The 14,052-nt window shown below is 43.7% G+C and overlaps 1 protein-coding gene across 4 annotated transcripts in view; it reads left to right on the forward strand.

Annotated features, from left to right (window-relative positions):
- Positions 1–3,202: 3,202 nt before the first annotated feature.
- Positions 3,203–14,052, forward strand: part of kifap3a (kinesin-associated protein 3a) — a 38,073-nt gene continuing 27,223 nt past the window's right edge. For 2 of the 4 annotated variants that reach the window (XR_011668362.1, XM_071346341.1), the window contains exons 1-11: positions 3,211–3,391; positions 3,974–4,108; positions 5,076–5,218; positions 5,345–5,397; positions 5,551–5,692; positions 6,607–6,706; positions 7,202–7,326; positions 7,601–7,699; positions 8,805–8,983; positions 9,839–10,001; positions 12,562–12,662. Coding sequence is in view for 3 of the 4 variants with exons in the window: in XM_071346341.1 (XP_071202442.1) it covers positions 3,351–3,391; positions 3,974–4,108; positions 5,076–5,218; positions 5,345–5,397; positions 5,551–5,692; positions 6,607–6,706; positions 7,202–7,326; positions 7,601–7,699; positions 8,805–8,983; positions 9,839–10,001; positions 12,562–12,662 (1,281 nt within the window). In the remaining variant the exon portion in view is untranslated. Of the gene's footprint in view, positions 3,392–3,973; positions 4,127–5,075; positions 5,219–5,344; positions 5,398–5,550; positions 5,693–6,606; positions 6,707–7,201; positions 7,327–7,600; positions 7,700–8,804; positions 8,984–9,838; positions 10,002–12,561; positions 12,663–14,052 lie in introns of those variants that run through there. The other 2 variants (XM_071346342.1, XM_071346343.1) reach the window with 2 other exon arrangements.

Below are 14,052 nucleotides of genomic sequence, written 5' to 3' on the forward strand. Positions count from 1 at the left end.
GCCATCAACCGCAAGGCTCTCCAGAGGGTAGTGAGGTCTGCACAACGCATCACCGGGGGCAAACTACCTGCCCTTCAGGACACCTACAGCACCCGATGTCACAGGAAGGCCAAAAAGATCATCAAGGACAACAACCACCCGAGCCACAGCCTGTTCACCCCGCTACCATCCAGAAGGCGAGGTCAGTACAGGTGCATCAAACCTGGGACCGAGAGACTGAAAATCAGCTTCTATCTCAAGGCCATCAGACTGTTAAACAGCCATCACTAACACAGAGAAGGCTGCTGCCAACATACAGACTCAAATCTCTGGCCACTTAAATAAACAGACTTAATAAAGTAACTTTAAATAACGCCACTTTAATAATGTTCACATAGAGGTATCACTAGTCACTTTAAATGATGCCACTATAAATGTTTACATATCCTACATTATTCATCTCATATGTATATATACTGTATTCTACACCATCTACTGCATCTTGTCTATGCCGCACGCCATCGCTCATCCATATATTTATATGTACATATTCTTATTCTTCCCTTTACATTTGTGTATAAGGTAGTTGTTGTGGATTTGTTATATTACTTGTTAGATTTTACTGCATAGTCGGAACTAGAAGCACAAGCATTTCACTACACTCACTTTAACATCTGCTAACCATGTGTATGTGACCAATAAAATTTGATTTGGTTTGATTTGAATAGTCCAATAAGTGGTAGCTTTCTCACATGAAGACTCAAAACTTTGATGGAGAAATGGGCTAGGGCCTACAGTAGCACCATTACCACTGCAAAACAGTATACAGTGTATACCATTGAAGAACATTAGCGGCCATAACATTGAAACTTATGTAGCCTATTTTTATTTTACTAGGCAAGTCAGTTAAGAACATTAAGAACAAATTCTTATTTACAATGATGGCCTTGTTCAGTGGCAGAACGACAGATTTTTACGTTGTCAGCTCGGGGATTCGATCATGATCATCCTCACAATTCAAGCCAGTCCTCCATGAAAGCATGTGTGGTTTATTCCCTTCAAAAAAGGTCTGGATTAGTTACTGATAGACCATTCTTGTTGAACAAACAAACCATCGGAGTGGCGGGTAGCCTAGTGGTTAGAGTGTTGGGCCAGTAGGCTACCCGCCACTCCGATGGTTTGTTTGTTCAACAAGAATGGTCTATCAGTAACTAATCCAGACCTTTTTTGAAGGGAATAAACCACACACACAAAGGGGCTGTTTCATGCACACAGATTAAGAGTAAAGGAAGGACAAACTTGCTTTCATGGAGGACTGGCTTGAATTGTGAGGATGATCATGAGCTAAATCTATTGGGTTTCTACCCAAAGTTGCAAAGGAAATGTTGTGATCTATTTAATAAAACACAAGATACCAGCAAAATGGATTTAAAAATAGTGTGACGGTATAGCAGGAACAGCGGCATCTAGTAGTCAAAACCTGATACTTCCACACTACTTTATGGTAGATAATGCAGGTGACTTCAATTACTAATTTCTCTGAACAGGGGAGAAACAAAACATCACCAGATTCACAGGGAATATATTACTTAGTATGGAGAAGCAATACTCCAAGCCACAGCTTCATACTACTTGTCAAACATAAAGAACTGATACTGTATATTGGTTGTTGGGGTATAATGTGGAACTAAATTGATTGAATATTATCTGAATTCTATAATAAATCCTACGAATTTAAAGTTTGGTCCAAATTGGATGTTGGGTAGTCTACTATATTTATTGAATATTATTTGAATCCTATTCATTAAAATGGCCAATTTGGGTGCAATCAATTAACTTAATATATCTGTGATCAAATTAAATTTCAACAAAATAATGTTTCAGGAATGCTAATATTTTTAGTTTATAACTACAGAAACGATTTCAGAACACTGAGATGGTGGCCCAAATGACATGGAATGACTCCATGGCCAATCCTATGAGAATGCCTGTATGATCAACAGTATCAAAGACTCCTCCTTAAATACTCTACTACATAGATTTTACCGTAAACTCGTGTTGCCCAGCACATAACCTTATTACAGCACATTGGGAAACTATAGCCCCTCCTTTCACTCAAACACTTCAAAACATGGATTACTTCACAGTAAAATATCTAGTGTAGCGCAATGTCCAGTACATTCTGTTTCAACCAGAAAATAATTATGTGCCCGCCATGAGACGCATTCTAATTTTAGAGTGATGACATCACCCGTCACTTTGGAACTTTGGACATCACCCGTCACTTTAGCTTAAAATGTTGCTCTGACACGCACATTCACTTTGGAGTGAAAAGTGAAAATTGGGTAATACAACTTTCTGTCCCTTAAAGACATGTGCTGTCAATATTAATGACCTGTTGACTACAGACTGCATGCCAATTCAGACTGTTGAGGTGATATAGTATAATGTTTAGCCAGTGAACTCAAGGGAAAGTTCACATATTTACACCCTGACCTGTAAGGTCCATGGTCAATGTCACCTGACCCTGTGACCTTAGTTACCAGACTCTTCTGTTGGGACATCCATCATGTTTGCTACAGCACTATAAAAAGACAGTCTAAAACAGCCTACCAATCAATCACAACCGTGCTTCTACACTTGCATTGCTTGCTGTTTGGTGTTTTAGGCTGGGTTTCTGTACAGCACTTTGAGATATCAGCTGATGTAAGAAGGGCTATATAAATACATTTGATTTGAACAGTCTCAAGGCGGTATAGAAAAGGTTTTAAAATGGATCACTTGCTGGTTCCAAGGAAGAGGGTGTCCAATTGGAAGGGCGTCAGGTAGCCTAGTGGTTAAGAGTGTTGGGCCAGTAACCAAACCGACTATGTGAAAAATCTGTCAATGTGCCCTTGAGCAAAGCACTTAAACCTAATAGCTTATGTAAGTCGCTCTAGATAAGAGCATCTGCTAAATTACTAAAATGTATAATTTAAACAATTAAAATGGTTCCTGATAGGAAAGCACTAAACCAAGTCCAACAAAAGAGTGAAATTGAAGAATCCATTAGCTGACTATGTCATAACAGAGACCGCGTGATTGATGTCATGATGTTCCTGCATTAGGTCCCTGGGACAACACTTCTGAACCCATTATACACAGTTCTCCTCCAGACCTACAGATGGCAATAGGGTGCTCTCTGTCCCGCATTTCAACGTTCTATGCATTTTCCGCTTTGCATGCTGGGAAGGGAGTCTCACCCTAGCAACAGCAAAACTATATACGATGAGAGCTCTCAATTGTAGCTAGGTAACCGTTTGACAATTCAGTCGTTTTGTTTAAATTTACAGTGAAAGAAAATTGAATGTGAGTTTTCCATAATTTCCGAAATGGACAAACTGCAGGCAGAAGATGCACGGTACTTGAAAAGGTAACGTTAGCTAGCCAGCTGTGGCTAGAAAACAGATGCTGATGTTTTGACAATCAGCTGTGACTGAAATGTGACGTCGTGGCTCATAATGTATTTTGAAATTATTATTATTATTTTTAAATACATACTTGGTGTATTTTGAGTGCATTCTTCACAGGGACAGTTCACATTAATCAACGTTTAAGTAAAAGTGCCGGTTTTAGCCAGCCGGCTAATTTTCAATCGCAATCCCTGAGCAGGTTATTTAAAAAAAAAATGACAATAACAATACAGACAAACAATGAGCACCTCCAGAAGAACACAGGACAAGCTACAGACATGGAAAACGGCAATAAACCTCTAGGGATTATGTTCACAAGTCTGATTGGTCTTTAGCCATGTCTTAATGTTTTTTTGTGAAGGTGCGATAGGTGTTGCACTTGTGTGCGTCTGATGGCAGTGTGTTTTGAGGTGTACAAGCTTACTGTCTAGTAGTGTCTAACGATTTGGTGGTTGGAATTGAATGTTGTAAATCAAAACAGGTTTATCATCCAGATCATCATCATCATTATCAATTGCCTGGCCATTTCTCTCCATCCATAGGAAAGTAAAACGGGGGAGTTTGGATGTCCACCCGACAGAGAAAGCCCTCGTTGTTCAGTATGAGGTGGAAGCGACTATCCTCGGCGAAATGGGGGACCCGATGGTTGGAGAACGCAAGGAGTGTCAGAAAATGTAGTTAAGCATGGGTCTAATGTAACGTTAACGAATTACCTACGAAAATTAGATTAGCGTTGAAGTTGTTGTTTTTCCAGTCACTCTCACCTGAACAGTAGTAATGGGTCGTTCGCAAACGAACGGATCTTTTTGGTGAACGTCGGGAACCGAATTACATCGGCGAAAGAGCCGTTCATTTGGCTCCCTGATTTGCATACTGCTACTACTGCTTTTTTAGTTTTTCTGTAGATAAATTACAAATTAATTAAATCCTCATTGCATAAACAATAAATAGTGGCTAGAGCGCGTCAAATCTTGTCCACTCTAAAAAAAAATCAGTGCGGAACAATAAAACGTACTTTTTTTGGCAGACTATCTAATAATTTGCCCAGGTAAAAATGTATTTGAAATCGCATTTCACGATCAGACATAATGGTAGCCTACATTTTGGTCTTTACATTTTACATTGAAGATTAGCAATTTTTTCATGGTTCTATATTTTTAAGCATTTTGAACGAAGAACCGTTTGGGAGCCTGCTCTTTTACAAAATAGAGCTAAATGAGCCGGTTCACAGAAAATACTCGAATGCCCATCACTACTGAACAGGTCCAATGGGTTCTTTTATACATACCATGTTCACCACTAAGTAGAGTCCCAGGGGAAACACTGACCAAAATAGTGGTCATTTCCTACCCTGTTACATGATGCTTTAGCTTGATTTTTTTTGGCTTGATCTGTATTTTATAATTTTTTACTTTAGTTTATTTGGTAAATATTTTCTCAACTCTGTCTTGAACTGCACTGCGGTTAAGGGCTTGTAAGTAAGCATTTCACTGTAAGGTCTACACCTGTTGTATTCGGCGCATGTGACAAATCAAGTTTGATTTGATTTTGCCCTAACAAAAGATGAAGTAATTGAAAAGTTATTGGAAATAGCTTTTTTTGTTTCTAAGAAAATTGCTCCAAATATGTATTTTCTATTCACAGCATCCGCCTTAAAAGCTTAAACGCCAACACGGACATTGCCACCCTGGCTCGCAGGGTGGTGGAGGAATGCAGGCTCATTCATCCATCTAAACTTCCAGAGGTGGAACAACTGCTGTTCTACCTGCAGAACCGCAAGAAGCCAGGTAATGGTTACATCATGGTAACGCCTGGTCCTGATAGGCTGCAGTTGCAGGCTGAATGACGCATTACGTAAATACACGTTCATCATGCTGACTAGTGTCTTTGCTGTCCTGTCCTGCACATCACAGACAAACAAGAGAAACATTCGCCCAGAGACCTCACACCATTTGAGGGGATGGAGGTAAGGAGAGCGTCTTCAAATATCTGTGTGTGTGTGTGTGTGACAGTGTGTCTGTGCCTATTTCTTTGTATTTGATACCATGATTCATTGCATTATTTCTGTGTTAATAATCCTCCTCATTCCTCACCCATACTGTATCTGGGTCGTTGTCAGCTGGATGAGGAGGCCAACATCAACAGCATAGATGACTATGTGGAGCTGCTGTATGAAGACATCCCAGAGAAGGTCAGGGGAGCCACCCTAATTCTCCACCTCGCCCGCAACCCTGACAACCTGGAAGAGCTCCTGCAGAATGGTACGCTCCTTCCTTGAGTTCCTTCCTCATCTGTCACAATGGTATGCCCCAGAGTAATCATCTTCTCTATGGACTGGGCATTTTAGAGAATGTCTATGTTCGAGTATTTTCATGAAAGTCATTTTGAGTACTCGAATACTCGCATATAAGCGTGAAACCAGGCTGAAGGCAAAACGTTTGCGGTATGCTATTTGTTGTTCCAATTACTGGTTATACTCGAGTACTTGCACCCATCCCTACTCTGCTCTGCTGGGTGTATGAAAGCTATACAGGCCAGATGCTAGCCAAACTCTAGTGTCATTGGTTGATATAATCTATTCTCTCAGCTAGCAGCCCATCCCATTCATAAGAAAAACACAGCCAAGCCCTTCCTATTCCCTTCCCTGATGACAGAGCTGTTTTCTCTCACAACAGCACAAGGCCATCATCCATTACAACTGTCAGAAGATGGCATGGCTTCATTTGTAACTGTCAATATGCATCACAAGTTCACTTTGTCGTAACGCACCAAGTGGTCAGATGTTGATAATGGTAGAACTGTGAGACCTGGGGTCAGTGAGGAAAGAGGAGAGGGCCAGGGGAAATGGAACAACGTGATATGTGTCTTTACAATGAAGGTCACCCATAGCTCAAAGCCATGTGAGCCTGGAACCCCTTACATTCACCCAGGTTCCTTACCTTAACCTCCCACCCCAACCCCAACCTGACTGTCATCTCTAGTTGACTCTTTCCATCACCCCTACTCCATACTTCCCTTCCCAATCCTAACAGTCTGTCCATTTCCTTCAAATAATCCCTTCTCCACTTCCTCGATCACTTCCCTCTCTCCTTGCCCCCACCCTATCTCCTACCCCCCCCCCACACACACACATACCATGTCTTTCTAACCTGACTGTGTGTCTGCTCCTCGTCAGAAACGGCCCTGGGAGCCCTGGCCAGAGTCCTGAGGGAGGACTGGAAACAGAGCGTTGACATGGCAACTACCATTATCTACGTCTTCTTCTGCTTCTCCAGGTACACAATTCCCTCTCTTTCTTCCCTCTCTTTCTTCCCTCTCTCTCTCTCTCTCTCGTTCTGACAGAAGTCACATAACTATGACAACATAGCCCAAAACCTTTCTTTCCAACCAGGGGTTTCAGGAAACATTAAAATTACCATTGAAAGGATGATATATAAACTACTTGTCAAGAACGATTTGAGTTGTGAGCGGATCTACGCTGTTCTGAAAACTGATAGTCTTTCTTGATCTCGCTCCATGGCAGTGCTATGCTGTTGGGGTTTTACAATGATCTGGTTTGTGTCTGGCTGATTATGAGTAAGAGATACTGTTGGACTCGATGCTTTTAAGGTTTTATTTTGGCACAACTTTTTTGGACTAAGCTCTCAGGTGATGGGATCATTTCAATCTGAGCTCCCGATTGTGGTCCAAATAGGTGTTGCGTGATGATGAACGATGTGCACTTTTGAATAAGTGGAAGCCTTGTAAACCTTTCCTCTTCCCATCCCCAGTTTCTCCCAGTTTCATGGGCTAGTGACCCACTATAAGATCGGAGCCCTCTGTATGAACATCACTGAACACGAGCTGAAGAGGTACGACCTCTGGCAGGATGAACTGCAGAAGAAGAAGAAGGCTTATATCCTTCAGCTAAGGTCAAAGGTCACATGAATGATGTTACAATACCTTGCTGCTTCACAGAGGGTCAACACCTCAGGGTCTCTGCTGTCCTCAGTGTTGGCATATCTCTTAATTTTAATCATAATGTCACAGTATAGAAGGAAAGGCAATGAATTGTTGTTATTTTTTGGACGTTGTAATAGACTGATATAAAACATGTGACTATATCAGTTCTCTGTGGTGAGTTGATTGGATCAGTGTAGCAGCAGTACTCCTTCCTTGACTGTTTTCACATGAAGAGGACCCTGACAACCAGAATGTGAAGAAGGAACATGAGAAAGCCTTGAAGAAATACCAGGGCCTCCTGAGCAAGCAGGAGCAGCTTCTACGAGGTACAGTAAAAGTGGTACATTACCATGCCTAGCAGAAGGCCAGTGATGTGTTGAGCAGAAGGCCAGTGATGTGTTGAGCAGAAGGCCAGTGATGTGTTGAGCAGAAGGCCAGTGATGTGTTGAGCAGAAGGCCAGTGATGTGTTGAGCAGAAGGCCAGTGATGTGTTGAGCAGAAGGCCAGTGATGTGTTGAGCAGAAGGCCAGTGATGTGTTGAGCAGAAGGCCAGTGATGTGTTGAGCAGAAGGCCAGTGATGTGTTGAGCAGAAGGCCAGTGATGTGTTGAACAGAAGGCCAGTGATGTGTTGAACAGAAGGCCAGTGATGTGTTGAGCAGAAGGCCAGTGATGTGTTGAACAGAAGGCCAGTGATGTGTTGAGCAGAAGGCCAGTGATGTGTTGAGCAGAAGGCCAGTGATGTGTTGAGCAGAAGGCCAGTGATGTGTTGAACAGAAGGCCAGTGATGTGTTGAGCAGAAGGCCAGTGATGTGTTGAGCAGAAGGCCAGTGATGTGTTGAGCAGAAGGCCAGTGATGTGTTGAACAGAAGGCCAGTGATGTGTTGAGCAGAAGGCCAGTGATGTGTTGAGCAGAAGGCCAGTGATGTGTTGAGCAGAAGGCCAGTGATGTGTTGAGCAGAAGGCCAGTGATGTGTTGAGCAGCACTGTTAGTGCTTGATAATGCAATGATGTAATAAGCAATAATATTACAATTAATAACATAGTGATTACATTGCATTGTATATTTTGTATATCAGTTATTACATGGTAATAACATGGTGATAACATGACAATATTACATAGTATAACTTCTTTTTACATTTATTATTATGGTAATAACATGGTGATTACATGACAGTATTACATAGTATTTTACATATTTTTTTACATTTATTATTATGATAATAACATGGTGATTACGTGATAGTATTACATAATATTCTACATATTTTTTACATGGATTATTATGTAATAACATGGTGATTACATTACAAAGTATTACACAGTATATGATTATTTTTTATTTTTTTTGCATTGGTTATAACATAGTAATAACAGGTTAGAGCAATATCTAATTCTCAAGTCCCAAGTCCTCTCCCTGTGCTCCCCAGTGGCTCTGTACCTGTTGTTAAACCTGGCTGAGGACACACGTACAGAGCTGAAAATGAGGAACAAGAACATTGTCCACATGCTGGTGAAGACCCTGGACCGGGAGGACGAGGAGCTACTGGTGCTCGTGGTCTCCTTCCTCAAGAAACTCAGCATCTTCCTGGAGAACAAGAATGACATGGTGAGGGATGGAGGGAGGGAGGGAGGGAGGGAGGGTGGGAGAGGGGGAGGGATGCAAGGATGAAGGAGGAGAAAAAAAGGCCAGGAGTCTCAACATGGTGAGGAAAATACATAAAAAGTCGCAGGTCCTCCGATTGAGGTAATCTCTAATGGTTTACATTTTGTTAGGGTAAGAGTTGTTTTTTTAAATGTCTTCTAGTCCAGACTTTAGTGATCACTGCTCTATGTCCTACTGTAATGCAGTTCCTCCTGGATCTGATCTCAGCCAGTTGGTGTGCCTTTATCAAGCCAGGCTGAGTTAGGATTGTATTGAACACCAGATAACAGTTGTACGATAGTGAAAGGAACTACAGTTGATTACGTGCAGACTGTATTTGTAATTGTGGGGATTTCCTTGTGAACACAGTAGCAGTGTACTTAGGACACACACACACACACACACACACACACACACACACACACACACACACACACACACACACACACACACACACACACACACACACACACACACACACACCTCTTCCACTGTGCAGGTATATGGATTGCTCTACTTTCCTGGTACGTTTTAGACATGTCCTTGATGCATCATCTCAACACCTCCACCTGCCTATAAACACTGTGTGTCTACGCTGCTTTCTCTTGGCATTCTGACTGTTACAAATCCATTGAATTCATTTCAAGTTATTAATTGAAGGAACTCAGTTCAAATGAAACTGACCCCAACACGGGTGAAGTCTGATGAAGTCCAATATGGTGAAAGAAGGATTGTGGGATTGGTTATTGAAGTAGGGTGTGTAGAGGTGTACTTTCTACCGGGATGTGTTGAGTAACTAGGCTTTTCCCTGGTGTTCAGGCAGAGACGTATGCGGTGGAGAAGCTGGCCAGGCTGCTGGCCTGTGATCATGAGAACCTACTGAACACTACCCTGCGTCTGCTCCTCAACCTCTCCTTTGACACAGGCCTCCGCAGCCAGATGGTTCAGGCTGGACTCATCCACAAACTCTCCTTAATGCTAGGTACTGACAGACACAACTCCCTGTGTGTGTGTGTGTGTGTGTTTGAGAGTGTGTGTGTGCGTTTCAGTATGTCTAAGTAAGTGTGTGTCAGTGTGTGCAGGTGCAGGCTGTTTTAAAGCTGTGGACACAGCGAGGCTGGTTCTGGCTCTGGTGGCCATTAGAAAAATGACTTCCTGAAACAAGATCCAGTGTGTGATTGGTGCGTTAGCTCATCCAGGGGGTCATGTGGCACGGCTGGGAGCATCTGTGATGGGCCCTTTGAAGCCTCTCCAGGGAGGGTCGGGTGACTTGCATAATTAATATAATATATTTGTTAGAATAACACTCTGGGCCCCAGCATAAATGTTGTTTTTGTAGGAGCCGGTCGGAGAGGCTGAGGAGGGGTCTACAGAGATTTGGGAGGGATTTTTTTTCTTTTCTTTTAGAATGAGACATGTGCGCGCGCACCTACGCATACACACATCATGTAGAGGCGCATGTCCTGTCCACACTTAGGCTAAACATAGCTGAATATATCTCATTTTCAGTGGAGGCTGCTGAGGGGAGAACGGCTCATAATATTGTCTGAAACGGAGCGAATGGAATGGCATCAAATACCTGGAAACCATGGAAACCATGTGTTTGTTGTATTTAATACCGTTCCACTCATTCCGCTCCAGTCAATACCACGAGTTCGTCCTCCTCACTTAAGATGCCACCAACCTCCTGTGCTGATTTTAGAGAGCGTGTGTCTGTGTGTGTGTTTGTAAGATTCACTCTTTCCCATTGCTATTACACTTTTGTCTATTCTTGACTTTTAGTGTGTGTGTGTGTGTGTGTGTGTGTGTGTGTGTGTGTGTGTGTGTGTGTGTGTGTGTGTGTGTGTGTGTGTGTGTGTGTGTGTGTGTGTGTGTGTGTTTTTCAAACTCAGATGAATAGAGGCCTTATTAATCATCCTCTAGCCTCTGTGATGTGGTGTCCTTTCCTCTGTGTTTGTGTCCAGAGATGCCCCTCTTATCTCCAGAGAGATAAGCGTTCCTCTCTGTTCTGATCTGCTGTGAGGGTGTGAGGTGACGTCTGCCATCCCTCTGATCCCTGTCCCATCAGCCCCCACTAGGGTTTCCCAACCTGAGCTGATAAGATGAAAGGGAAAAGTGTGGGTTACTCCTCCTCTTCACCTTCCTCCTGATCCCTCCATCTCAACCAGGATTTAGGACCAACTACGACATCTCAATCCTTTCAACCCTTCACCTGACCACTGGCTCTTTGTTGTTGACGTGACTATCTGTCATGGGTGCTGCTGAAGTACCCCGTTTTACAGTAAAGAAAATACTCCTCATTTTTTCCAGAATCATTCCATTACACTGAATGGCTATTGCAGGGACATTTTCTTTATGGGTTTTTTCTTTGAAGATTGAACCAGTATTCTTATTTACTCAATAAATTGTACTAACAACAATAGTATACTGTCCACACAACTGCCCCAGAGACCACTAATGCATGGCGGTGTGATTTGATCAAGGTTGAGTGGTTTTAAATCAGAACAGGGTGTAATTGGAGTTTAGCTCTCCCACTAACTGCCCCTGAACACTCTAGATAATTCTTAACAGCTCCCCACTCTTTCTTTCACTGGGGCTCTAGTGGTGTTTTGAACATTTTAATGGGGTCTCTCTCTTTCCCCATAAAGGATCCTCCATGTTTCTACCGGTGTAGTGAGGGAGTTTGCCAGGTCAGATGAGTGTGAGTGTGTCTTATGTGCACGCTCATGTGAGTGTGTTAAGGTATAGGTTGAGGGCTCCACTAATGAGAAGCACATGTTTGTGCCAATCGTGGCACTGCAAGGGCCTGAGCAGCGTAGCTTTATTAAAGGCAGTAAAATTGATGCTTCCTCCTGTTTTCCCAATGAAACCTCCAAGCCGTCTCTTTTCCCTTGTTTCCAGGAGTTCAGTGAGCCCATCTGGTTCCAGTAGGCTGCCTCCCCTACATGATCCCTGACCACGGCTTAGGACCAGTTAGTACTGGACTGGGTTGCTCTGCTCTGTCAGATCAGTGGTCTTGCTGAGGACCATCACCATCGCTAGTTCTGTTCTGACTCAATGTGGTCGGCCCCTCTACCTCCACAGACCAGTCTTTAAACTACTTAGGTCCTCAGACGTTTCAGTGACTCCATGGTGTTAGTTAGCTGCCTCTCTGGAGAGGCCTGCATTCGCCCTGCAGTGGTTTGGGTCAAACTCCTAAACACTCTGAGAGAGCAGATCTACCTGACAGTTTAACACAGAGTCAGAGCCACGTCCCTCAGACTGCTGTAAAATAACCTCCTATAAACCTGCAATAAGAAAATGTTTTCATTGTCTTTGCATAGCTAGCTTTTCTACTACTAAACCATATCGTTTTAGAGTGGTGGTTAACTGTATGTTACTTAACCTGTATTGTAGTGGACGTGTGTGTCACACACTAGTCTCGTCCCATGAAGCAGAATGTAAGTGTACAGCTCCTCATTCATTTATTCATTCACCTCTGTCTATGTCTGTCTGTCTCTGTCTCTGTGCTTCTCTTCTCTCTCTCTCTGTTTATGTTCCAGCTGACGAGAAGCAGGGACAGCTGTGTATGTGCATTCTGTACCACATCAGTGTGGATGACCGATTCAAGTCCATGTTTGCCTACACAGACTGCATACCACAGGTAAGACTGGGTAATGTACACCCAGGGGCCAGGGCTGCAGACCAGACAGCATTAGCATCGAGGCTAACAGCCCTGGAATTATTCATGAGAGAGAGAGGGAGGGGCGGAGAGGGATGGAAAGAAGGAGAGGGATAGATGGAGAGCCGGGGATGGATGGACAGAGGGGAGGATGGACAGAGAAAAAGAGAGCTTGTGAGAGTGGGAGGAATGTAGAGAGAAAGAGAGCTTGTGAGAGTGGGAGGAATGGAGAGAGAAAGAGAGCTTGTGAGAGTGGGAGGAATGGAGAGAGAAAGAGAGCTTGTGAGAGTGGGAGGAATGGAGAGAGAAAGAGAGCTTGTGAGAGTGGGAGGAATGGAGAGAGAAAGAGAGCTTGTGGGAGGAATGGAGAGAGAAAGAGAGCTTGTGAGAGTGGGATGAATGGAGAGAGAAAGAGCGGGATGGAGAGAGAGGGGGACGAGCTACATCTGCACTCAAACACCGGAGGACAGCTGACCAGCCTTCACTCTCACTGTGATGAAAGCTCCATTTATTCATACCATTTTTTTATTTTTACTAATTGGAGCGCTGTATCTAGAGAATTGATTTTGAGCGTTCAAGATTTGAGTGATGTCAGAATGGAATTGAGGCGATGTCATATTGATTACGTTTTGTCTGAATTCCTGTCAGTCTTTCATAGATTATTTAAATGTTTATTCTGTTTGTGTTGTAAGATTGGGTGTAAATGCGGGCCAGATGCTCATAAACAGGGTTGTTTGTGTAGTGGGTCGTGTCGCCAGTAGATCTGCCCTGCGGGGTCGGAGTGTCAGAAAGGATGCTGGGTAGCAGCATGACCGGAAATAGACCTTTGACCCCAGGCCCTCTAATCCCCTCCCCTCCAGGGATGGTCTTGACCCCTCTACTCTCCATCTTCCCTCTCTCTCTCTGGACAGGCTTCCTCATCAAGCTACCTATTTTTTTTGTCCTTGCTCTTTGGCCAGTTCAACATATACTTCCCGCCCCTACTCCTTTTCCTTTCTCTCCTTCTCTTCCCTACCAGGCAGGCCTGACCCAGCTCTTCTCCTCTACACCAGGCAGGCCTGACCCAGGCCCAGGGAGGAAAGGTAGAGGGGAGAAGAGCTGGGTCAGGCCTGACCCAGGCCCAGGGAGGAAAGGTAGAGAGGAGAAGAGTGGGGGTGGAGGGCAGTGAGGGGTGGAGAGCAGTGAGGGGTTAGATGTGAGGGGTTAGATGTGAGGGGTTAGATTGTGAGGGGTGGAGGGCAGTGAGGGGTGGAGGGCAGTGAGGGGTTAGATAGGTAGGGGTGGAGGGCAGTGAGGGGTTAGATAGGGAGGGGTAGAGGGCAGTGAGGGGTTAGATAGGTAGGGGTGGAGGGCAGTGAGGGGTTAGATAGGG

Source organism: Salvelinus alpinus, chromosome 16, assembly GCF_045679555.1.
Source record: "Salvelinus alpinus chromosome 16, SLU_Salpinus.1, whole genome shotgun sequence".
Classification (NCBI taxonomy): domain Eukaryota; kingdom Metazoa; phylum Chordata; class Actinopteri; order Salmoniformes; family Salmonidae; genus Salvelinus; species Salvelinus alpinus.